Source organism: Theropithecus gelada, chromosome 8 (genome assembly GCF_003255815.1).
Source record: "Theropithecus gelada isolate Dixy chromosome 8, Tgel_1.0, whole genome shotgun sequence".
Taxonomy (NCBI): domain Eukaryota; kingdom Metazoa; phylum Chordata; class Mammalia; order Primates; family Cercopithecidae; genus Theropithecus; species Theropithecus gelada.
In genome coordinates this window covers 50,129,809-50,155,213 of record NC_037676.1, presented here as the reverse complement: position 1 = coordinate 50,155,213, position 25,405 = coordinate 50,129,809, and the positions used below count along the sequence as shown (strand labels likewise).

General features: G+C 40.4%; 2 protein-coding genes across 8 annotated transcripts in view; one reads left to right on the top strand and one right to left on the bottom strand.

Annotated features, from left to right (window-relative positions):
• The window catches only part of UBE2V2 (ubiquitin conjugating enzyme E2 V2), a 73,684-nt gene that overhangs the window by 13,915 nt on the left and 34,364 nt on the right, over positions 1–25,405 (bottom strand). For 3 of the 6 annotated variants that reach the window (XM_025393659.1, XM_025393660.1, XM_025393655.1), the window contains 2 exons: positions 18,562–18,687; positions 758–4,758 (listed from right to left, as the gene is read on the bottom strand). In XM_025393659.1, coding sequence (XP_025249444.1) covers positions 4,612–4,758; positions 18,562–18,687 — 273 coding nt within the window. In that variant the 3' untranslated portion in view covers positions 758–4,611. Of the gene's footprint in view, positions 1–757; positions 4,759–18,561; positions 18,688–25,405 lie in introns of those variants that run through there. The other 3 variants (XR_003120763.1, XM_025393657.1, XM_025393658.1) reach the window with 3 other exon arrangements.
• On the top strand, positions 14,234–14,904 carry LOC112629874 (28S ribosomal protein S18c, mitochondrial). 2 transcript variants are annotated; one of them, XM_025393662.1, is made up of 2 exons: positions 14,245–14,410; positions 14,495–14,708. In XM_025393662.1, the coding sequence occupies exons 1-2, from the start codon at positions 14,256–14,258 to the stop codon at positions 14,688–14,690; spliced, it is 351 nt and encodes a 116-aa protein (XP_025249447.1). In that variant the 5' UTR covers positions 14,245–14,255; the 3' UTR covers positions 14,691–14,708. The 2 variants fall into 2 exon arrangements, with proteins under 2 accessions (XP_025249446.1, XP_025249447.1); XM_025393661.1 differs by having other exon boundaries at positions 14,234–14,904.

Here is a 25,405-nt window from a genome sequence, read left to right as displayed (position 1 = left end):
AAAGAATAACAACTCTGGTTTTGTATAATCTTTTAACTGCCAAAATTTCTAGATAAAGTAGCTGCTCACTACTGACGAGGACAAGATAAAAGAATTCACACATTGAGTCTATATATTTGGCAGCAAATGGATCACTGCACAACACTTACATGGTATTTGGTCAGTTAAACACTGGAGGAAGGATAATCCCTGGAATCTTCATAAGAAAACAAGATCTATCAGCCTTTATCATTTATTTCACAAATTAACCTGAAACAAAAACTTTGAGATGGTTGTATAGACTACACAGAAATATGAGATGCCAGCCAGGGGTGGTGGCTCATGCCTGTAATCCCAGCATTTGGAAGGCTAAGGCAGGAAGATCACTTGAGGCCAAGAGTTTCAGACCAGCCTACACAACATAGTGAGATCCTGTCTCTACCAAAAACAAAAACAACAACAACAAAAAAAACCCAGACATGGTGGTGTGCACCTGTATGTAGTCCCAGCTACTAAGGAAGCTGAGGCAGGAGGCGGGAGGACCACTGGAGCCTAGGGTATCAAGGCTAAAGTAAATCATGATTGCACTAACGCACTCCAGCCTGGGTGACAGAGCGAGACCCTGTCTCTAAAAACAAACAAAAAAAACTTTTAATTTTAAACATGAGATGGAACAGATTCTTAGGAATTTTTTAGATGAAAAGATCCTACTAAGGATATAAACACCACAGTAACTTCCTCGTATCCAATGATTTTTTTCAGTCATGTAACTCACTCCTTGAGTTTGCACAACTCCTTTATTGCAACAAAATGGACTTTAACTTGTCACTTATTTCCTATATCATTAAATACCTTCATTAATTTTCTCTTCAGAAAATACTTATTATGTATCTTTATTTTCAACACTCCACAATACTTTTTAAATAAACATTTTCAGTACGAACTATGGTAAGATTTCATCATTCTATAAGGCATATTATTTAAGAGGTATTCCTTCCTATGCAGTAAACTCAGTATCAGGTAAAAATTAACTGCTAATGTTCCTATCAACAATTCATCCATTCCTTTTTATGACACTTTTATCTTGTATAGAAAAAAATACACTTTTCCCAAACCTTGAGTTGAACTTTGTGTGTGCGTGACAATAATTAAAAGCCAGTCAAGTTGGTACTAGAAAATTATTTTGATACTTATCAGAAAAGTAAAAGCAGTGCCTTTCAATCCATCCCAGCAATAAATGATACCATGACATTACACATACAGATGCCTAAAAAGCATACTATAAAAGGAAAATTCCTGAAATGCCTCCAAAATCTTATTATGCATATTAGACTTTATCATCAATACTTATATTCCTCAAAATGTACCTAATACAGTCACATGCTCATTAAAAGAGTTGATACAGTTTTGATGGCAGGCTACAGTTCACTGCTGTCTTTCCATGATGCATCAGCAGAACCTAAGCCACACACACCAAACCTATTAAGAAAAAAGCATTCATAATTCCCAGCTGTGTCCTCTACATTTTCAAAACAATATTAATTTCACATGTATTTATCAATATTATATATTTAGTGGGAATTAACATTAAAATCAACATATTGTTCTTAAGTAATCCAGACTAATAAACCATGAGTCAAACAAATCTACTCTGCGAAAACCTCAAATCACTAAGTGTGATAAATTATTTTAATAACATAAAACTATAAATTTTCTCTATTTTTATATCCAAGACTAAATACCATTGACTATCCTTCAAAATATGTTCCAAAATCCTGTAGTTACACATAAATCCACAACAAAAGACATTACTCTAGAATGCTAGAAAAAATATTTTTTAAAATTATCAATTCTTAAAATTGGTTAAGTAATTAAAACCATTAAATCATAACACTGACCTAACAGGACGTTTCTTTTGGTAATCTTTATTAATATATGATCACCCTCAAGGGTCTCACTTGCTAGCCTTTTAAACAAATTTCTAAGGCAATTTTACAGTTCATTTAAAAGGTAATACCACACACTCCTACAACCTTAGCCACTTTACAAAACAAAGGAAAAATTTCTTCCAAATGTTACTATAATTAAGAGCTTTTCTATATTAATTCCTCTTACAGTCTCCCAGTGTGTCTTAGATTGCCAAGTACATCTTGATTGTGACATGCAAAATGGATTCGGCTTTAGAAATGGGTTAAATGGCATGCAAATGTCTGCAGAGATCCATAATCTCACAACCAAGAGGGGAAATGAACATTATAGGGCTGACTCTGACAACATGTACTTGGCAGGAGAAGGGGGCGGGGGTTGGCAACTTCACAATCATAGATTTGGGGGAAGGAAAGAGGACAAGAGACTGAGGTACCCAGACCCTCATCCTGCCAACAGCATTCAAGTAGTTACTAGCTTCCATGTATAATAAGACACATTTTCAAAATGGAGAGGAGGTTATCAGAGAGATGGATTCAGATTATCAGTTACCATTAGACTACAGTGTCAGTTCATTCAATTTAATCTTCTTTAACCATTAAAAATTTTTAAAGACTATATTTCAAGGTAATAGTTCATTTCAAATTTAACAAATTATACATGCACTAATTTGTATGTATATGTTCTCTATGTATCATCTTAAAGCATTTTAAATATTTTTGGTAAATAAAATGGAACAGCCATGTTGAAATTAATGTTTACATAAACTCAGTGACTTTAATGTACTATTGGCCAAAAAAAGGTAGCTCAAAGCTTTAACTTTATATGAGCTTGATAAAAGCCTTTCAGGGCATGTTTGAGAAATGTGCCCTACTATAAAAGTAACTATTTTAATATACAGCCAAGGTCAATTATTAATATATATTTTTTTGAGACGGAGTCTTGCTCTGTCGCCTAGGCTGGAGAAGTGGTGTGATCTCGGCTCACTGCAACCTCTGTCTGCCAGGTTCAAGCAATTCTCCTGCCCAGCCTCCCGAGTAGCTGGGACTACAAGTGCCCGCCACCACACCTGGCTAATTTTTTGTATTTTTAGTGGAGACGGGGTTCCATCATATTGGCCAGGCTGGTCTCAAGCTCCTGACCTCAAGTGATCTGCCTGTCTCAGCCTCCCAAAGTGCTGGGATTAGAGGCATGAGTCACCACATGGCCAATACTTTACTTTATAAGCAAACTTTGAACATCTAATTTAATATTTGATAAGGTTTTGGTTTGCCTATATATACCGGGGTAAAGTATGAGACAAATTATTAAGCTTGACAAAATAAAAGGAGACTTTACCTGACCACTTTTCTATATTCTTCAGTGAATTCATCAAACAGCATTTTCAACAAAGCTTTGTATCCAGTACTTTGAAGTGAAATAGTGACCTAACGTCTCATGTCACTTTGGTAAAAGCAGAACATAAATGAATTTTCAACTTCAGAGTTCATATTTGTTAGAGTAGAGAACAGTGGAATGAATAAAGTTATCCTTGTTAGTATTAAAAGCCCTAACTGGAAGATAAAAGTCTCCAATTAGTTCACCCTATTTATTAACCAAAAGCTTCACAGAAAAACAACTAAAAAAGATGTTTCGATTTTAAAAATGGGATATGTATTTGGATAATTTGCAACCTATAATCCTAAAAGAATTGCTAGACTGCAAAGATCTTTTTAATAATATTGTTTCTGGTGAAATCAAACTCAAAATATAATACCTAGGACTCCTCCTTGTCCAAAGAAGAAATTAAACTAGAAAATTTCTTTTCTGAAATAGTCTGCACATTATAATTCACAAGAAGTACACAAAATAGGGTAAATAAAAGTGTGTATACAGGAAAAGCTACATAATTCCAATTTTTGCTTCCCTAGCATGGTACTGTACATATACTACATCAACATAATAGAAATGGCACAGTCTCTGAGGACACGTTCCACATTTTATTTACATTTTAAGACTAACTTTAATCTCCAAATCACATATCCATACACCTATTTCCTTTTTGTTGACTTCACTTAAACTTAAATGCATGGTTAAACAAAGACTGTAAACAAATATTTACCATGTCTGTTACATGTAACACACAAGAACAGCTTTTAACAGAAATTCATCAACTCCCCCCAACATTTTTTATTATAAATACAGGTATCAAAACAATCCTGAACATATTTTTGATACTACTAGTAGTCAGCACCCACACCGCTTCAAAAATTAACACATCTGTGACAATATTCGTTGTACCTGCTACTTTTTAAACAATTTCAACTGCAGCTCTCTTTCACTAAGCAAGATGGGTAAAGCATGCCATTTCTGTTTTCTTTCTTGAGATTTTCACTTTTTAGAAACACACATGCTTCCACTGCCATCTGACACTTCTCCACACGCTTTCATCTTGTAAACCTGAATTCTACTTTGAGTACTCCAGGTTTATGTTTAAATGACAGTGCCTTAACAAGAGAAAAAAAATTGTGCTGCATTTTTCCTCCTGTTACCTGAAAACATAATGGGTGTACATGTATTAAATATATTCTTACAAATGTCCAGGTCATGTTTACCAGCTGGAATTCTTTTACTTAATGTGTGGGTATTTTTCATTGTGATATTTAATCAAGACATTAACATGAGTAGAAGGTTGTTGATTTAAGACAAGTTTGAGATCCACTAAAATTAATTGTTGTATGTTTGTCCTTCTGGTGGCTGTGGAAGCTTCATATTTTCTTTGGACATCATTAGACGTCTTAGCTCTTGAAGTACAACTTTAATGCTATATGAATTTTGCCATTTTGCTAACACTGGTATGCTCCGGGCATCCACCTGAAAGGGGAGGAAAGAGTACAGTTAACTAGCAAGTTTAAAGTACTATGGCACCAATTTGTTAAGTGTATTTTAATAAGAATGATTTTGAAAATTCATAGCTTGCCTCTATTTTCACAAAACATACACTGTGAAATTACTAATACCATAATTAGTATATTTTATCATAATTAGTTTAATATTTTGAGAAAATATAAAGATATAAAACATATAGTGAACTTTGGTCATCAGAAATAAATGTTATATTAAATAACTACTTTGTAAATAAATTTACCAATTCCTTCTTAATGGAGTAAGGTCAAAAAGTTCCTCTCCATTTCCAATGCCACTACCCAAAATCTGGGGAATTATCTCACACTGAGATTTAGACGAAAGCTACTAAGCTGATCTCTGCTTTCAGATTTTCCTTTCCAATGTATTCTATGCACTATTCCTAATTATTCTTTTTTTTTTTTGAGAGTCTCACTCTGTCACCCAGGTTGGAGTACAGTGACATGATCCCAGTTCACTGCAACTTCCGCCTCCCAGGTTCAAGCAATTCTCCTGCTTCAGCCTCCCAAGTAGCTGGGATTACAGGCACCCGCCACCACACCTGGCTAATTTTTCTATTTTTCATAGAGACGGGGTTTCGCCATGTTGCCCAGACTGGTCTCGAACTCCTGAGCTCAAGTGATCCACCTGCCTCAGCCTCCCAAAGTGCTGGGATTACAGGCATGAGCCACCGCACCCGACCCAAATCAATCTTCTGTGAAAGAGCAACAGAATGGGGATGAAGCTCCTTGCAAGCCCATTCAGTTAACTGTCAGCATTTGACCTGTCCTGCAGTTCCCTGGAAAACTCCACTCACAGAACTTTCCTTTATCTGACCTCAGAGCTCACCTATCTTCAATCATCTCCTACGTTGGGCATTTGTCAAAAAAAGCTGAGTCAAACAGGAAGGTGGGCCAGATGTGGTGGCTCACGCCTGTAATCCCAACATTTTGGGAGGCCAAGGCGGGTGGATCACAAGGTCAGGAGTTTGAGACCAGGGTGGCCAACACAGATAGTGAAACCCCGCCTCTACTAAAAATACAAAAATTAGCCGGGTGTGGTGGCACATGCCTGTACTCCCAGCTCCTTGGGAGGCTGAGGCAGGAGAATCACTTGAACCTGGGAGGTGGAGGCTTCAGTGAGCCAAGACTGCGCCATTGCACTCCAGCCTGGGCGACAGAGTGAGACTCTGTCTAAAAAAAAAAAAACACCGGAAGGTAACCAAAATACTTAAGCAGACAAGCTGGGAAATGAGGTGTCTATAGAGGTGTTGAAAAGCCCCAAAACAGGCCTGGGAATCCAGAAGACCACACACATGTGTAGGGCTATGCACCAGCTTATGAAAGAGCTGAGAAGGCCATAAGCTGTCATCTACAGCTGACCTCAAGCAACATATAAGACTATATACAGACTGGGTGCAGTGGCTCACGCCTGTAATCCTAGCACTTTGGGAGGCCGAGGCGGGCAGACTGCCTAAGTTCAGGAGTTCGAAATCAGCCTGGGCAACACGGTGAAACCCTGTCTCTACTAAAATACAAAAAATTAGCTGGGGGTGGTGGTGTGCGCTTGTAGTCCTACCTACTCGAGAGGCTGAGGTGGGATAATTGCTTGCACCTGGGAGGCGGACATTGCAGTGAGCTGAGATCGTGCCACTGCACTCCACCCTAGGCGACAGAGCAAGACTCCATCTCCAAAAAAAAAAAAAGATTATATACAAGTAGGACCTATCCCAGAAACAGAAGATAGATTCAGTATTTTAAAAATCAGAGTAATATATCATATTAACAGAACAGAGAACAAAAACCATGATCATCTCAATGGATGCAAAAAAGCATTTGACAAAATCCAACAACGTTTCATGATATAAATACTCAATAAATTAGGAATAGAAGGAAACTACCCCTCAACCTAACAGGAATCTACAGAAAACTTAGAGCTAGCATCATATTTAATAAAGGCCAAATGTTTTCCTCCTAAGATGAGGAATAAGACAAGGATGTCCATTCTCATCACTTCTTATATTTTCTTTCTTTTTTTTTGAGACAGGGTCTCACTCGTTGCCCAGGCTAGAGTGCAGTGGCACAATTGTGGCTTACTGCAGCCTCGACCTCCCTGGGCTCAGGTGATCCTCCCACCTCAGCCTCCCAAGTTGCTGGGACTACAGGCACGCACCACCACAGGCCCAGCTACTTTGGCTTGCTGCAACCCACACCTCCCCAGTTCAAGCAATTCTCCTGCCTCAGCCTCCCAAGTATCTAGGAAGACAGGTGCCCACCACCACACCCGGCTAATTTTTTGTATTTTTAGTAGAGACAGGGTTTCATCATCTTGGCCAGGCTGGTCTTGAACTGCTGGGCTCAAGGGATCTGCACACCTCGGCCTCACAAAGTGCTGGGATTATAGGCATGAGCCACCACCACCTGGCCCCGTTCTCATCACTTCACCATTGTACTGGAGAGGTTCTAGCCAGGACAATTAAGAAAGAAAGTGAAATAAAAGGCACCCTGATTAGAAAGAGAAGAAGTAAAACTACCTCTATTTGCAGAAGAAATGAAATAAATGATCTGGTATATAGACAATTCTAAGGAATCCACCAAAGAAATGATTAGAGCTAATAAACAAGTTCATCAAGGCAACAAGATACAGGTTCCATATACAAAAATTAGTTTTTATTTACACTTGCAACAATCTGAAATAAAAAATAACATACCTAAGTATAAATTTAACAAAAGTGCAAAACCTGTGCACTGAAAACTGTAAAATAGCTCCCCTCCCTCCTTCCTACCTCCCCCTTTCCCTCCCTCCCCAGAAAAAAGAGAAAAAAAAATTAAATAGAAATAATTTAAAGGTCGGGTGCGGTGGCTCATGCTTGTAATCCCAGCACTTTGGGAAGGCGAGCCAGGCAGATAACCTGAGGTCGGGAGTTTGAGACCAGCCTGGCCAACATGGCAAAACCCCCGTCTCTACTAAAAATACAAAAATTAGCTGGTACATGCCTGTGATCCCAGCTACTTGGGAGGCTGAGGCACAGGAATTGCTTGAGCCCACAAGGCAGAGGTTGCAGTGAGCCAAGATTGCGCCACTGCACTCCAGCCTGGGCAACAGAGCTAGACTCCATCTCAAAAAAAATAAATAAATGAAAATAATTTTTTAAAACTGTAAAATATAGTTGATAGAAATTAAAGAGCTAAATAAATATACATGGGTCAGAAGACTTATTACTATGAAGATGACAATATTCATCAAGTTAATTTAGAGATTCAATACAACTCCTATTAAAATTTCAACTGCTTTTTTCTTGCTTGCAGAAATGAAGGCTTATCTTAAAATTCATATGCAAATGCAAGAAACCCAGAGTAGCCAAAACAATATTAAAAAAAGAAGAACAAAATTATGATTTCAAAACTTACTACAGGCCAGGCATGGTGGCTCACTCCTGTAACCCCAGCACTTTGGGAGGCCAAGGCAGGCATATCAGCTTGAGGCTGGGAGTTCAAGACCAGCCTGGCCAACATGATGAAACCCTGTCTCTACTGAAAACACAAAAAATTAGCCAGGCGTGGTGGCGCATGCTTGTGATCCCAGCTACTTGGGAGGCTGAGGCATGAGAAGTGCTTAAGTCCAGGAGGCAGAGGTTCCAGTGAGCCAAGATTGTACCACCGCAATCCAGCCTGGGTGGCACAGCAAGACTCTGTCTCAAAAACAAACAAAAAAACTTACTACAAAGCTACAGCAGTCCAGAAAGGCAGGCCAGGTGCAGGGGCTCACACCTGTAATCCCGACACTTTGGGAGAGATAGGCGGGTGGATCTCTTGAGCCCAGAAGTTAGAGACCAGCCTGGGCAACATGGCGAAACCACATCTCTAGTAAAAATACAAAAACTAGCCGGGTGTGGTGGCGCACACCTGTATTCCCAGCTACTCAGAAGGCTGAGGTGGGAGGATCGCTTAAGCCCAGGGAGATCAAGACTGCAGTGAGCCATGATCACCCCATTGCACTTCAGCCTGGATGACAGAGTGAGACCCTGTTTAAAAAAAAAAAAAGGCGGGGCGTGGTGGCTCATGCCTATACTCCCAGCACTTTGGGAGGCTGAGGCAGGCAGATCATCTGAGGTCAGGAGTTCATGACCAGCCTGGCCAACATAGTGAAACCCTGTCTCTACTGAAAATACGAAAATTAGCTGAGTGTGGTGGCAGGCACCTATAATCCCAGCTGCTCGGGAGGCTGAGGCAGGAGAATCACTTGAACCCAGGAGGCAGAGGTTGCAATGAGCTGAGATTGCTCCACTGCACTCCAGCCTGGGTGACAAGAGCGAAACTCTGTCTCCAAAAAAAAAAAAAAGAAGGGGTGCTCCCATAAGGATATACAGATCAATGGAATACAATTGAGAGTCCAGAAATAAGTCCTTATGTTTATGGTTGATTGATTATTGACAAGGATGCCAAAACAATTCAAGGGGAAAAGAAAAATCTTTTCAACAAATGGTACTGGGACAATTAGATATCCACATGCAAAAGAATAAAACTGAACTCTTAACTCATACCATTCACCAAAAATATCTCAAAATGGATCACAGACCCAAATTAGGACTTAAAACTATAAAACATTAGAAGAAAACATAGGAATAAATCTCTGTGATGTTGGATTTCACAATGGTCTCTCAGATATGACATCCAAAGCACATTTGACAAAAGAAAAAGTAGATAAATTAAGACCGTATCAAAATTTAAAACTTACACTGCTAACAATGCCATCAAGAAAGTAAAAAGAAAAATCAATAGAATGGGAAAAAAATACTTACTAATCATATATCCAGTCAGGGATTTTTGTATAGCACATAGAGAACTCTTACAACTAAATAATAAAGGCCAAACAACCCAATTAAAATGCGGGCTAAAGGCCAGGCACGGTGGCTCATGCCCGTAATCCCAGCACTTTGGGAGGCTGAGGCAGGTGGATCTCCTGAGCTCCAGAGTTCGAGACCGCTCTGGGCGACATGGTGAAACCTCATCTCTACTAAATACAAAAAATTAGTAGTAGCGCCTGTAGTCCCAGCTACTCGGGAGGCTGAGGCACAAGAATTGCTTGAGCCCGGAGGCAGAGGTTGCAGCGAGCCAAGATCGCACCACTGCACTCCAGCTTGGGCTACAGAGTAAGACTGTCTCAAAAAAAAAAAAAAAATGGGCAAACGCAGACTGCGATAGGCAACTTTTAAAACAGCTCCCAAATATCCCCAACTCCTAATATTCATGCCCTATGTAATCTCTCCTCTTGAGTATGGGCTAGATCTATGATTTCTTTTTATTTTTGAGACATGGTCTCACTCTGTTACCCAAGCTGGAGTGCAGTGGCACAATCTTCGCTTACTGCAGCCTTGACCTCCTGGGCTCAAGCCATCCTTCCATCTCATCCTCCTGAGTAGCTGGGACCACAGGCATGTGCCACCACGCCCAGCTAATTTTAGGTTTTTTTTTTAGAGCCGGGGTTTCACCATGTTGCCCCGGCTTGTCTCGAGCTCCTGAGCTCAAGCAATATGCCTGCCTCAGCTTCCCAAAGTGCTGGAATTACAGGCATTGAGCCACTGCACCTTTCTTTTTTTTAAAATGTTTTTGAGACGGAGTCTCACTCTGTCGCCCAGGCTGGAGTGCAGTGGCGAGATCTCAGCTCACTGCAAGCTCTGCCTCCCGAGTTCAGGCCATTCTCCTGCCTCAGCCTCCCGAGTAGCTGGGACTATAGGCGCCCGCCACCACACCTGGCTAATTTTTGGTATTTTTAGTAGAGACGGGGTTTCACCATGTTAACCAGGATGGTCTCAATCTCCTGATCTCGTGACCCACCCACCTCTGCCTCCCAAAGTGCTGGGATTACAGGTGTGAGCCACCACGACCAGCCTTAATATTTTTTTTATTCATTGTTTTACGTACAAAGAGTTGTATATAATTAATGTATACTACTGGATAAACTTGGAGATAAGTATACATCCATAAAACCATCACCACAATCTATATCATAAACCTATCCCCTACTTCCAAAATTTTCTCTTGCCCTCTTATTATAATTTGTGTGTGTGTGTGTGTGTGTTTGTATGACTCTGATTTTTAAAAAGTCTGGCTTTCATCTTGCTCTCTTTTGCTTGCATTCACTGGCCTCACAGACAGACATCACCTGCCTTGTGGTGAACTACCCTATGGAGAAGCCTATGTGGCAAGGAACTGAGGGCGGTCTCTGGGTAATAGCCTGAGAAAAACTGAGGCCCTCAGTCCAGAAACCCACAAGGAACAAAATCATGCCTACAACCATATGAGTGGGCTTGGAATTGGATCCTTTCTTAGTTAAGCATTCAGATGAGATGGCAGCACAGGCTGACATCTGAATTGCAGCCTATGTGAAACCCCAAACCACAGGACCTACTGAAAACTGCACCCATATTCCTGATGCACAGAAACCGAGAGAATGTTTGCTGTTTTAAACTACTTTTAAAAAATGGGCAAAGAATCTGAATATGTATTTCTCCAAAGACATACAAATGGCCAATAAGCACATATAAGGTGCTTAACATCATCAGCTATCAAGAATTGTATCAAAACCACAATGAAATACCACCTCACACCCAACAGGATGGCTAGAATCAGACATAGTAACAAAGTCCTTGATAAGTCAGGACTTGCTTCTGCCATTTTGTTATTTATTTTCTGGTTGTTCTGTGGTCTTCCTTCCCTCTTTCCTCGTTGTTTTCCTTTTTTTGAAAGTGATTGTTCATGTTGTTATGTTTTAATTTCTTGCTTTTTATTTCTGTGTTTGTGTTGTAGATTTTTTATTTGGGGTTAGCAAGGATGTGGAGAAGCTGGGAACCTGCATACACTAGTGGTAGCAATGTAAGATGGCCCATTCACTTTAGAAAACCTTTCTTGACAGTTCCTCAAAAACTAAAACATAGATACCATATGACCCAACAATTCCACTCCTAAATATATATCTAAAAGAAATGAAAATATTTGCCCACTCAAAAACTTGTACACAAATATTCATAGCAACAGTATTCATAATAGCCAAAAGTAGAAAAATAGAAATATCTACCAGGAGATAAATGGATAAATAAAATGGGATCTCCATACAATGGAATATTATTCAACAATAAAAAGGAATAAAGTACCAATACACACTACAAACGTGGGTAAATCTTGAAAACATTACGTTAAGTCACCGAAGAACACATACTTTATGATTCTATTTATATGAAACATCCAGAATGGGCAAATCTATAAAGACAGAAAGTGGATTAATGGGTGTTTAGGGTTGAGGGAGGTGGGATGGAAAATGACAACTGATGGGCACAGATTTGCTTTGGGAAGAACAAAAATGTTCCAAACCTGGGTCATGGCAGTGATTCCACAATGTTGTGAATACTAAAAATCCTTGAATTTTACACTTTAAATGGGCGAATTGTATGGTATGGTATGTGAATTATATCACCATGAAAGTATTTGAAAGTAGAAAAGAAAAATAATTTGAGTGATATTTATTTTAGAAACTAACGCCAGGTGCAGTGGCTCACACTTGTAATCCCAGCACTTTGGGAGGCTGAGGTGGGTGGATCGCCTGAGATCAGGAGTTAGAGACCAGCCTGGCCAACATAGTGAAACCCCGTCTCTACTAAAAATACAAAAAATTAGCTGGGCATGGTGGCGGATGCCTGTAATCCCAGATCCTAGGGAGGCTGAGGCAGGAGAATCGCTTGAACCCAGGAGGCAGAGGTTGCAGTGAGCTGAGATCACACTACTGCACTCTACCCTGGGCAATAAGAGCGAAACTCCGTCTCAAAAAAAAAAAAAAAAAAGGAAAAGAAAAGAAACTAACTAAAAGAGTAAGAAAAATGTTACAGTGGTAAGGTACATTTAAAATGCTTCCTCTAACACTTTTACATTAAAGAGTGGCAACCTCATTAGCTTATTTTAAATAGACTCCATAATTGAACAGTTTATAAAAATAAGTAGAGAGAATACCAAGCTATTTCTAAAGCAGACACAAACACTTCCAGCTGTAAATGGTAGTTAAATAAACATAAGTGATTGCAAATCCTGTGAAATACCAACAGGGTGGAAAAAAAAAAAAAAAACACTGGAGGAAAAGAAAAACAAAAAAGATGAAGAGAGAAGACACAGTAAAGAGCATGAGAAAATAAATATCATGTCAGAATAACATCTGCATCTTATCAGTCTACAACATACAATGACCTCCAAAATGTGAGATCTCACTGCATAAGACAATGAAATTTACACTTCAGAATGCTAACCACCCACAGGGAATAATTTTGCCTCGTCGTATTAAATACATATAAACTAAAATTACTAAAGCGACACCCACCATCAATGCCTGTGAACTACAATTCATGAGATACTTAGCCTCAAAATATATAAAACTATCCTGGCACAATCACCAGTGTGAAATTCTGTACCATTTACTAGTTATAAAAGTAATAATCCAAACTCTTAGATGTAAATGGAAGAGAAAAACAGATGTCCAATATATTCACCCTACCCACAACCCTCTATACACACATCTACACTCCAATAATGATTAAAATCAGTATTTATTTTTCTATTTCCCAGTCCCCATTCCAGATTGACAGTAAGAAGGGTTGGTGGGAATATACATTCACAGGGTCCTGTTATACACCACTGGTGGGACTGACATTGACCCGGCCCTGCGGAGAGCAGCTTGGCAATATTCAAGCTGAAGAAAGCCCCACGCCACGGCACACTTCTAGATGTATTCCGAGAATAGCGCTACTCAAGGTATGTCCATGGAAAGGGGCAGGCCACGAACTGAATTCTACTGGTCCTTGACAAGATAAACATTGCAATTGAGAGTAAGAATTTAGAAAGTTTTACAGCAATCTGACGGAGAACATTTTAATTTAAAAATTTTAAACTTGGCTAGACATAGTGGCTCACGCCTGTAATCCCACCCAGCACTTTGGGAGGCCGAGGCAGGCAGATCACCTGATGTCAGGAGTTCGAGACCAGCCTGGCCAACGTGGTGAAACCCCATCTCTACTAAAAATACAAAAATTAGCCAGGCGTGGTGGCGGGCACCTATAATCCCAGCTACTTATGAGGCTGAGGCGGGAGAATCACTTGAACCCAGGAGGCAGAGGTTGCAGTGAGCTGAGATTGTGCCACTGCACTCCAGCCCGAGTGACAAGAGCAAAACCCCATCTCAAAAAAAATAGGAAGGGGAAACAAGAGAAAGCCACACACAGAATTAACTCTATTTATAATGTAGTCTTTGTACCAGTAAGAAAAAAATCTGGGCGGGCAGGGTGGCTCACACCTGTAATCTCAGCACTTTGGGAGGCTGAGGCGGGTGGATCATTTGAGGTCAGGAGTTTGAGACCAGCCTAACCAATATGGTGAAACCCCATCTCTATTAAAAATACAAAAAAATGGTGGAACAAACGCGGAACCATGGCCGCTATGGTTGCTGTTTGCGGTGGTCTAGGGAGGAAGAAGTTGACACGCTTGGTAACGGCTGCTGTCAGCCTTACACATCCCGGGACTCACACGGTGCTTTGGAGAAGAGGTTGTTCACAATATAAACAGGTATCCAGCAACGAGGACCTGCCCATTACAATGGAAAATCCTTATAAAGAACCTCTTAAGAAATGTATCTTGTGTGGAAAGCGTGTAGATTATAAGAATGTACAGCTTTTGTCCCAGTTTGTTTCTCCATTTACTGGATGCATTTATGGAAAGCACATTACAGGTCTTTGTGGGAAGAAACAGAAAGAAATCACAAAAGCAATTAAGAGAGCTCAAATACTGGGGTTTATGCCAGTTACATACAAGGATCCTGCATATCTCAAGGACCCTAAAGTTTGTAACATCAGATATCGAGAATAAATTATATCACATTTCCACCAATAAACTTATTTTACAGTAAATGGTTGTATGATGCCAATATTGACTCAAACCAAACTTTGGATAGAAAAGTGTTTGAGGAGTGAGGTAAAGAATGACACTTCCCTTCATACCAATGTCCATTAAGCAGATTGCTTATTTAAAATGTTAACACTCATCACATTTTACATATGTTGAATAAAAGTGGTTCTGTGTGGAAAAAAAAAAAAATACAAAAAAATTAGCTGGGCGTGGTGGCACATGCCTGTGGTCCCAGCTACTTGGGAGGCTGAGGCAGGAGAATTGCTTGAACCCAGGAGACGGATGTTGCAGTGAGCCAAGATCGCGTGACTGCACTCCAGCCTGGGAGACAGAGTGAGACTCTCTCAAAATAAAAAGAAAAAAATCTGTTACAAATAAGACAAATGTTAACATTTGACAAAGCTAGGTGGAGGACACATAGATGCTGGTTCTATCATTCTCTAAAACTTCCTCTATTATATTAGAAACATTTCTTTTAAAATCAAAAAAATAATAAATTTATAGTAAGTGCAACAAAAGAATAAGAGTGACTATAACAAAGCAATAGAAGGGACATAACTCAAGTTGGAACATCAATAAAGAGTTCTGTTAAAAAGTGGAATTTAGGCTGGGTGCGGTGGCTCACGCCTGTAATCCCAGCACTTTCGGAGGCCAACGCGGGTCAGGAGTCCGAGAACAGCCTAGCCAACATGGCAAACCCCCATCTGTATTAAATTAGCCAGGTGTTGTGGCACACACTTGTAGTCCCAGCTACTTGGGAGGCTAAGGCAGGAGAATCACTTAAACCCAGGAGATGGAGGTTGCAGTGAGCAAGACAGTGCCACTGCACTCCAACCTGAGTGACAGAGCAAGACTCTGTCTCAATAAAAAAGAAAGGGGAATTTACAGTGAGAAATGAAGGACCCATAGGAGTTAGCCAGACTGTGGAGGAAGGAGGAAGAGCAGAAGTGCAAAGGTCTTGAGACCAAACGAAAGGCATGCAAGCCAGTGTGCACCTTGAGCATTCCCACCCAGTGAGCCATGGCAAGAAGCAAGCATGCTGAGGCTGATGCCCCTAAAGGAATTTGAAGTGCAGAAATGACATGACACAATTTGTCTCTTAGGAGGATCCCTCTGGCTACTAACTTTGGAAAGATTGGAAGGGATTTTAAAAAGCAGAATCAGAGATGTTGTTGCAAGAGTCCAGGAAATAAATGATGGCCAATATTCACTTGGTGGCAATGTAAACAGAAAAACAAGACCTAAATTGAGTTACAGTTGGAACATAAAACTGACAAGGCTTAATGATAAATGGGTTGGGAGAAGGGAGGTAGAAAGGGATGCAAAATATCAACTAATGGACCAAAAGCCCAAGAGATCAGATAAGCTTATTAGAGGTAGGTCTGAAATTTAATCTAAATTTCCTAGCTTCCATGACAATGTAGAACACACCATTGGTTACTTGATTTACAGCAACTATAATGTAAAAACAAACCAGTAGTGGAGAAAAACAGATACATCTAGTAGCAAAATCTAACAAAGATCTTCTTCATAAAGGCAATGCTGTGCATCACACAGGACATTCCCTAAGTAATATCCTTTCTGTGTACTCATATGCTTTATAATCCTGCTCCTATCAAATTTCTTAAAAATAGGTAAGTGTACATAATTTCTAGAATAACCACTGAAAGAACACAAACAGAATGAAAGAAGTTGAGAACAACCATTCCAAAAGTAGGCAAGAAACATGCAGAAAAATAGAAACCACCAACTAAGATGATCTATTTAAACCTGAACATGTCAGTAATTATGTACATTAAATGTAAATGGACTAAATGCTCCCAGTAAATCACAAAGACTGACCAACTGAGGACTGTGAGGGCTAGAGAGACTCTCAGGTCCCAGCTCTGAGTTGGCACAGGGGTGGGCAGTGGGAGGGGTGTGGGGGGTGTTAATGGCCCAGCAGGTGCAGGGCTAAGGTTTCCAATGACCTTTTCCCACCTTCTTCCTTTCTCAGGGTCATGCTTTATTTGGCCTGGTGCCTCCCTGCTGGACGCACCAGCCAATCTGGGGCCCTGCCTCAGACCTGCGTATTAGGTTGGGGATGAGGGGCAGGGAGCTGGCTGTGAATCCAAGATTCAACTTGTTGCCAGAAGTACAGTTATATGAAGGGGAAATTGAGTAAATAAGTAAATGCATTGGGGAGCATGGGAGCCAGGTTTCTCAAATGGAAATGAAGAATCACAGAACAAACCCTATAGTCTTAGAATAAAATTAGTGGGAGTTGTTAGTATAAACTCGTAATTTTTAACAGATGGTAAATAGATGAGAAGGAAAGAGAGAAGGAGAGAAGAAAGGAGGATGAATTTGTGTACATATGTGATACATTTGTAGTACAAAATACACTGGTAGAGAGAGGAAACACAGGGATGGGATGAGAAATCAAGGATACTGAGATCCTATTTCCTAAGATGGATGATACTAATTTTATGATGATGATATGTTATTTTGCTTCCTAAAATGTATTTTGTATGTGGTGTGCTCTCAACATGGCACCAAGAGAGCCTAGGCTTCAAAGACTTATCATGAACTTAACAATCTACTCATATTGGAAATTCAGCTGTTTCTACTAACTAACTTGTGTGGGTCAAGCAGGGCATGTCATTTTGTTTAAAGAGACAATAGGCTGGACACAGTGACTCACGCCTGTAATCCCAGCACTTTGGGAGGCCAAGGTGGGCGGATCACTTGAGGTCAGGAGTTTGAGTCCAGCCTGGCCAACATGACAAAACCCCATCTCTACCAAAAAATATAAAAATTAGCTGGGCTTGGTGGCATGTGCCTTGTAGTCTCACGTACTTAGAAGTCTGAAGTGGGAGAATCACTTGAGGCCAGGGGAAGTGGGGGAGTACCACTGCACTACAGCCTGGGGGACAGAGTGAAACCCAAAAATAAACAGACAATGATGCTCAGCCATGATTGTTTCAACACAGATATACTTGCTCCTCAAAGAAAAAAACCCTTTATGAATATTCATCCTTTTCATGAACAGTCATCCTTTTAATCCCACCAAGTGTACCTTAACCCTCAGAAAAGTAACATTCAAAGAGAAATAATGATCATCTTTATTTCTGACGGCGTTTCACTCTTTCACCCAGGCTGGAGTGCAGTGGCAATCTCTACAGGAGTGAGCACCATGCCCCGCCCAATAATGGTCATCTTTTTACCAAATAAAGATCAACTGAAATATGACTACTAAGGCAATTAAAACCCTAAGAAAACTTTTGGCCGGGCACAGTGGCTCACATTTGTAATCCCAGCATTTTGGGAGGCCGAGGCAGGCGGATCACCTAAGGTGAGGAGTTCGAGACCAGCCTGGCCAAACACTGTGAAACCCCGTCTCTACAAAAATACAAAAATTAACCGGGCATGATGGTGGGTGCCCGTAATCCCAGCTACTCGGGAGGCTGAGGCAGGAGAATCGCTTGAACCCAGGAGGCGGAGGTTGCAGTGAGCCGAGATCACACTATTGTACTCCAGCCTGGGCGACAGAGTGAGACTCTGTTTCCAGAAAAAAAAAAAAAAGAAAGAAAAAAAAAAGTTTTAACCACCACATACATCTATTCCAGGCAAGCACATTAAGGTTTTTAAGGATGGCCTAATTTATATTAATAAAATAAAAACAACATAATGCAACCTTCTTTAGACTTCTGGCTTAACAAAAGTCCTCTTTTAAAAACTTTCTCCTAACTACATATTAATATCTTACACATATTATGCTGTGTGTATGTATAATTAACATATAACTCTATACATTATGTTATATAAAACCAATATGACTATATTAACTTACCATCCCACTGGAATTATTTATTCCATTCATATTAATTTTTGTTACAAATCTAACTGACGGAGGAGCTTCTGGGTATTTAGGTCCACATTCTACTTTCAGGCTATATATTCTGTTTTCATAATTTGTCTGGAAGGCAAAAAACAAAAGACAATCAAAATAACAATACCTAAAATATTAATGTCTAAATGCTAAAAAAAAAAAAAAAGGAAAAGTACAATATGAATGTACTTGATAAGACAGTGTTTATGATCAAGAATTTATTTTTCCACATTCAAATTTATTTCACCTCTATGGTGAGAAAAAATGCAATAAGCATACTTAAAAATTGAGATTTTACAAAATTAATTCCATGAGATCTTACCAAATTAATTCTACAAAGTATTATCAATATGATCACAACTTGCTTTTGTGATAAAAATGATGCCTGTAACAAATTAGAAGGAAGAAGGAAAAAGGAAAAACCAAACCACTTAAATTTAGATTTTGCTAAAAATTTTACATTGTAGAGGGAGGGGCTACTTGAGACTTGTGTCAAACATATATGAGGTTTCTGTTTTACACAACAGTTCTGCTTATTCCTATTGTTCCAGAATTGACTATTAATAGTGCCTGTTTTCATTCTCAAAAGGGTCTTGTTGGATAACAAATTATATGATCATCCTACTTAATATGGCAATCAATAACTTCTAGCAAAAAAGAAAACCCCACATTATACCATTGTGCAGCAATAAAACATAATTATTTTATGTCTCCTGTTAGTTATACTTACGTTGCTACTTCATTAATTTTGAGGTTCATTAAATCCCATTATCTGAATTCAGAGAAACAATAGCAAACTTTATGTTTACACATCATTTTCAAATAGGTATCAAACTTAAAGCTTCTAGATTATCCAGGGCTTATTTTCAGGCCTATAAATTAGCTCTTCTTTCTCCTATGGCTTTTGTTCACTTGGTTAACTTATTAGTGTACCATTAAAACAGCAAAGTAAAAAATAAACGAATCCTTGGCCGGGCGCGGTGGCTCAAGCCTGTAATCCCAGCACTTTGGGAGGCCAAGATGGGCGGATCACGAGGTCAGGAGATCGAGACCATCCTGGCTAACACGGTGAAACCCCGTTTCTACTAAAAAATACAAAAAACTAGCTGGGCGAGGTGGCGGGCAGCTACACGGGAGGCTGAGGCAGGAGAATGGCATAAACCCGGGAGGGGGAGCTTGCAGAGAGCTGAGATCTGGCCACTGCACTCCAGCCCGGGCGACAGAGCAAGACTCCGTCTCAAAAAAAAAAAAAAAAAAACCAAAAAAAAATAAATGAATCCTCACCTTGACTCAGGAGATTAAAAAGAAAAAAATTGTTTTAAAGAGAATTTATAATTATTGAAATTTTAATAAATTTTCTAAATTATAATTAAAATAACATAAAAATATATACATAAATAAATGAAAGTGAAAAATTTAGTATCTGCTGGCTGCTGAATAAGACCAGAGAGGGAGGAAGCTAATCAATCATCTACAGATCTCACCTACTCAAACTGATCCTGTCCCCATAAACAACAGCTATCCAAATGGAGGTCAGATTTGCAGTATTAAACTACTCTAATGTAAAACCTATGCAACAATCTTATATGTATGTTATTAAATATTTCAATATTTTTAAGAAAAAAAGCTATATAAAACTTTTCTGAGATTAATAGCAAGCAAATATTAATAATATCCCCAGCACTTTCAATATATAAAAATGACTAAAATCAGATAGATCTAAAGATTATCTTGGCTGTGGTTCTCCAATCTGGATGCATATCAGACACCCCTATGATAGAGCAATTCTTTTTTTTTTTTTTTGAGACAGAGTCTTGCTGTCGCCCAGGTCGGAGTGCAGTGGAGCGATCTCGACTCACTAACTGCAAGCTCCACCTCCCGGGTTCACGCCATTCTCCTGCCTCAGCCTCCCAAGTAGCTGGGACTACAGGCACCCGCCACCACGCCTGGCTAATTTTTGGTATTTTTAGTAGAGACGGGGTTTCACCGTGTTAGCAAGGATGGTCTCGATCTCCTGACCTCGTGATCTGCCTGCCTCGGCCTCCCAAAGTGCTGGGATTACCGGCGCAAGCCACCGCGCCCGGCCCTGATACAGCAATTCTATTCCTAGGCATTTACCCAAACGAAATGGAAACAAACATGTTCACAAAAAGACTTCTACAAGAATGCCCATAGCAGCTTTATTTGTAAAAGCAATAATGTAGATTAAATCCAAATGTCCATTAAAAAAATTGATAAACACACTGTGGTATATCCATATAGTAAAATACTATTCAACAATAAAAAGAAACACACTCCTACTACCTGAGATAACACAACTGAATTGCTCAGACTTCATGCTGAGTAAAGACGAGAACCGTAAGTGTACACACTATATGACCCTACTTATCAAAGCTCTACAACTTGCAAATCTCTCAGGTGCAGGAAGCAGGGGTGGGTGTGGGAAAGGGCACAGGGAGCTTTCTGGACTGACGGGAATGTTCTTTATTTCCGTAGGGGTAACAAGCTACATTTGTCAAACTCACGGCACATCTGTGCATTTCACTACATGTAAATTCTACCTCAATTCCTTTTAAGTTAAAAAACAAACAAACAAACAAAAAACCAAAGCTCTTTTCTGAAGGATTTTATGTTAAGAAAAAAAATTTTAGGCTGGGCACGGTGGCTCACACCTGTAATCCCAACACTTTGGGGGGCCGAGGCAGATCACGAGTCAGAAGATCGAGACAACGGTGAAACCCCATCTCCATTAAAAATACAAAAAATTAGCTCGGTGCAGTGGTGGGCGCCTGTAGTCCCAGCTACTCGGGAGGCTGAGGCAGGAGAATGGCATGAACCCGGGAGGCGGAGGTTGCAGTGAGCTGAGACCGTGCCACTGCACTCCAGCCTGGGTGACAGAGTGAGACTTCGTCTCAAAAAGAAAAAGAAACAAAATTTAATCCCAAAGCTAGCCTATTAATCTAATCCAATGCTTACAGTAAATATCACCCTAACTTCTGACACCTTTGATTTTATCCCCTCTAAATTTTAAATTAACAGGCTGGGCATGGTGGCTCATGCCTATAATCCCAGCACTTTGGGAGGCCAAAGGCAGGCATACTGCCTGAGGTCAGGAGTTCGAGACCAGACTGACCAACATGGTGAAACCCCGTCTCTACTAAAAAGACAAAAATTGGTAGCACATGCCTGTAATCCCAGCTAGTCGGGAGGCTGAGGCAGGAGAATCACCTGAACTCAGGAGGTGGCGGTTGCAGTGAGCTGACATCAAGCCACTGCACTCCAGCCTGGGTGGCAGAGCAAGACTGTCTCAAAAAAAAAAAAATTACATTAACAGCCAAGTTTTCCTGTTATCTAACAAAAAGCAAGAGCAAAAAAAAAAGAGGAGAAAAACAAACTAATATTTACTAAGTCAAGTACTCAGGTATTCTCCTATTATGTAATCATTATTTCACTTAATTCTCATACTGTTTCTATTTTAAAGATGTAGACAGTACCTTCATTTACATATGAGAAAACTTGACAAAGTACTAAACTCTAGTGACAACAAATATTGCTTCAGAAAACTGAACACAGAAACATAGAAAAGAAAAACTGCTAATCATATAAATCCAAATAAATACTAGAACAAAAAAATGAGGGATCTGGCTGGATGCGGTGGCTCACGCCTGTAATCCTAACACTTTGGGAGGCCGAGCAAGCAGATCACCTGAGGTCAGGAGTTCGAGACCAGCCTGACCAACATGGAGAAACCCCATCTCTACTAAAACTACAAAATTAGGCCAGGCACAGTGGCTCACGCATGTAATCCCAGCACTCTGGGAGGCCGAGGCAGGCGGATCACGAGGTCAGGAGATCGAGATCATCCTGGCTAACACAGTGAAACCCCGTCTCTACTAAAAATACAAAAAATTAAAAGGGCATGGTGGTGGGTCCCTATAGTCCCAGCTACTCAGGAGGCTGAGGCAGGAGAATGCCGTGAACCCGGGAGGCAGATGCGGTGGCGAGCTGAGATCGCACCACTGCACTGCAGCCTGAGCGACTGAGCAAGACTCCGTCTCAAAAAAAAAAAAAAAAATACAAAATTAGCTGGGTGTGGTGGCATATGCCTGTAATCCCAGCTACTAGGGAGGATGAGGCAGGAGAACCACTTGAACCTGGGAGGCAGAGGTTGCGGTGAGCCAAGATCACACCATTGCACTCCAGCCTGGGCAACAAGAACCAAACTCCGTCTCAAAAACAAACAAACAAACAAAAAACTCTTCTTTTTCTTCTGGCGAGATGTAGGTACTCTACCCTGGAGATAAAACTGTTCTCAATATCTCACCTTCTAAGGAGAAAACAACTGTGGTAAGACACCAACTCCTGCCTGTTTTATGAAAAGGCAACTGAATATACCCGCTATAACCTCCTGCCTTCAAGAGAACTGAGAGAGAGGGTGATGCAGAGAAGATCATCAGGTGGTGAGCAGAGGCCAGCTCCAGAAGAAGCCTGTGCCTTTGCAGGGCACACCCTCCTACCTCTGCCTGGCACTCAAAGAAGTGAGCGGGTCTCTGATGAGGTTCAAGACACACTATCCCAAAGTACGGCACCTTGGCACTTAAGAAAACAGCAGAAACAAGGTTACTCTTACCTTACCTTCACCCCCTTCTCCTCTGAAGCAGACCCTAAAATCTAGCTGACCTCCTCATGAAGTAGGTCATGAGAACCACTCCAAAGGGGTCTTGTCTTATGCCAAGAAAGGAATGAAATCCATAGACACAGGAATAATCTGAACAAACAGGCCCTGGTAAGTTCCCCCAGTTTATTACCTAGTGTGTTACCATCAGATCCAATCACGCTGTTACATTACTGTCCACTCTTCACCAAATTTAGCATAAAAATACGCAGGTTTCCCTGTTTCTTTGGGTCTTCCTTTCTGAATGTTCCCATGTCATGTAAAACTTAAATAAATTTGTATGCTTTTCTCTGCCTTTTATTATAAGTGCCTCAGCCATGAAGCTTGAGACAAGTGAGGAAAAGCTATTACGACCTTTTCTCCCCTGCAGCTCCAAAACCACCAACCACTGAGAGTGGAGGACCGCCATAGCATCTTGTCAGTGTGCCCTGCGCCCCTTGAGCGAGGAGAGAGTTGTGGAGAAGCAGCCTTCACCCCCATCCCAGTGGATGGAGTTTCCTGAGGTTCAGTGACACCAGGAATGGCAACCAGTTGGGGCATCCTGCAGGGGGCCCCAACCAGGTGAAAGACCAAGCAGGAGCCGGTCCACCACAGCTAGGAACTGTGCTGTGGGTCAGCCCACAACACCACTGATGAACTCATCACAAGCTCCAAAACATTCTTAAAGAATAAAGTCTGCTGCAGGCAGTGGCTGGAGAAAAACCAAATCTAAATAATTCCAAATTTATATTCTACCAAGTTCTGACTGTTAAATCTTCAAATCAGTAAGTCAGAATGTTCATCAATTATAAGCACTTTTTTTTAACCAAACAGACCATAGTAATAACGTTCACAGGCAGTGAAAATCAAGGTTTTCATTATGCATACCAAGTTATAAGGAACTCTATCCATCAATATTATATTTCCTTCCTCAAATGTCTTTAGGAAAAAATAGAGCAAGGTACACAGGGAGCCTATCAGTTTAGGAGTGTGCATGAATTTTGCAAAGGAACACCAGAAAACAACATAAAACACACTAATTCATTCTCTATAATTAATGTTGCTAATTACCTGATACATTTTTCTTTTGTAATAATCAGGAGGGGCTGGGTGCGGTGGCTCACACCTGTAATCCCAGCATTTTGGGAGGCCAAGGCAGGTGGATCACTTGAGGCCAGGAGTTTGAGACCAGCCTGGCCGACATGGTGAAACCCCCTCTCTACAAAAACTACAAATATTAGCCAGCAGTGGTGGTGCACACCACCTCAGGAGGCTGAGGTGGAAGGATCGCTTGAGCCCAGGAGGCTGAGACTGCAGTATGCTGAGATCACACCACTGCCTGGGTGACTGAACAAGATATTGTCTCAATAATAATAATAATCATCATCATCATCATCATCAGAAGGAACTCTAAACTCTACCCAAGAGCAAAACTGTTGAAATGCTCTCATCATAAGGTAGCAACCAGTATACAAAACCAAAGACTTGAAAAACCCTTCAAATGTGTGCTCTTTCTAACAAGCCAAAAACATTACAGACACACATTTCAAAGATTCGCTGCAAGGAGTGCAGTGGATGGGACCATTAAGTAAGGAATGCAACGTAAAAATAAATAAATAAATAAAAATTTTTTTAAAAATCCCAAGCTAGATAAAAAGACTTTGAGTAAAAATAAAACTTCATAAACCCAAGAAAGACCTAAGACAAAGTACAATGGGCCAGTTGCCAACCATACTAGAAAAAAGTGCAAGAATCATAGACTTTTTATAGATGAAGAAACTGAGACCTACAGCATTTCTATGGCATGTGAAGTGTCAGACGGCAAATAGCAACGTGCACTCAATGCAAACCAATTTAGAAACCCTCAGGTTCACACCAGAGGTTAGTAACATGTTACGTCAAAATGACTGCTCTCCCCACATACTCCCTCCATTTCCTCACCTTTTGTCCTCTCTATCTGGAATGTTCTCCATCCCCATCACCACCTTCTGAAATCCTACCAGTCAGTCCTTTAGCGCTCATTCCAAAGGCAACTTCCTCCACTGTTCAGCCTTCCTCAATTATTCCAGCTAGAAGAAACATATTCTAAAGTCCCGCAGTGAACTTGCGCTGTCATATTTAGAATCTGTCAATTTGTACTGATTTTTTTCT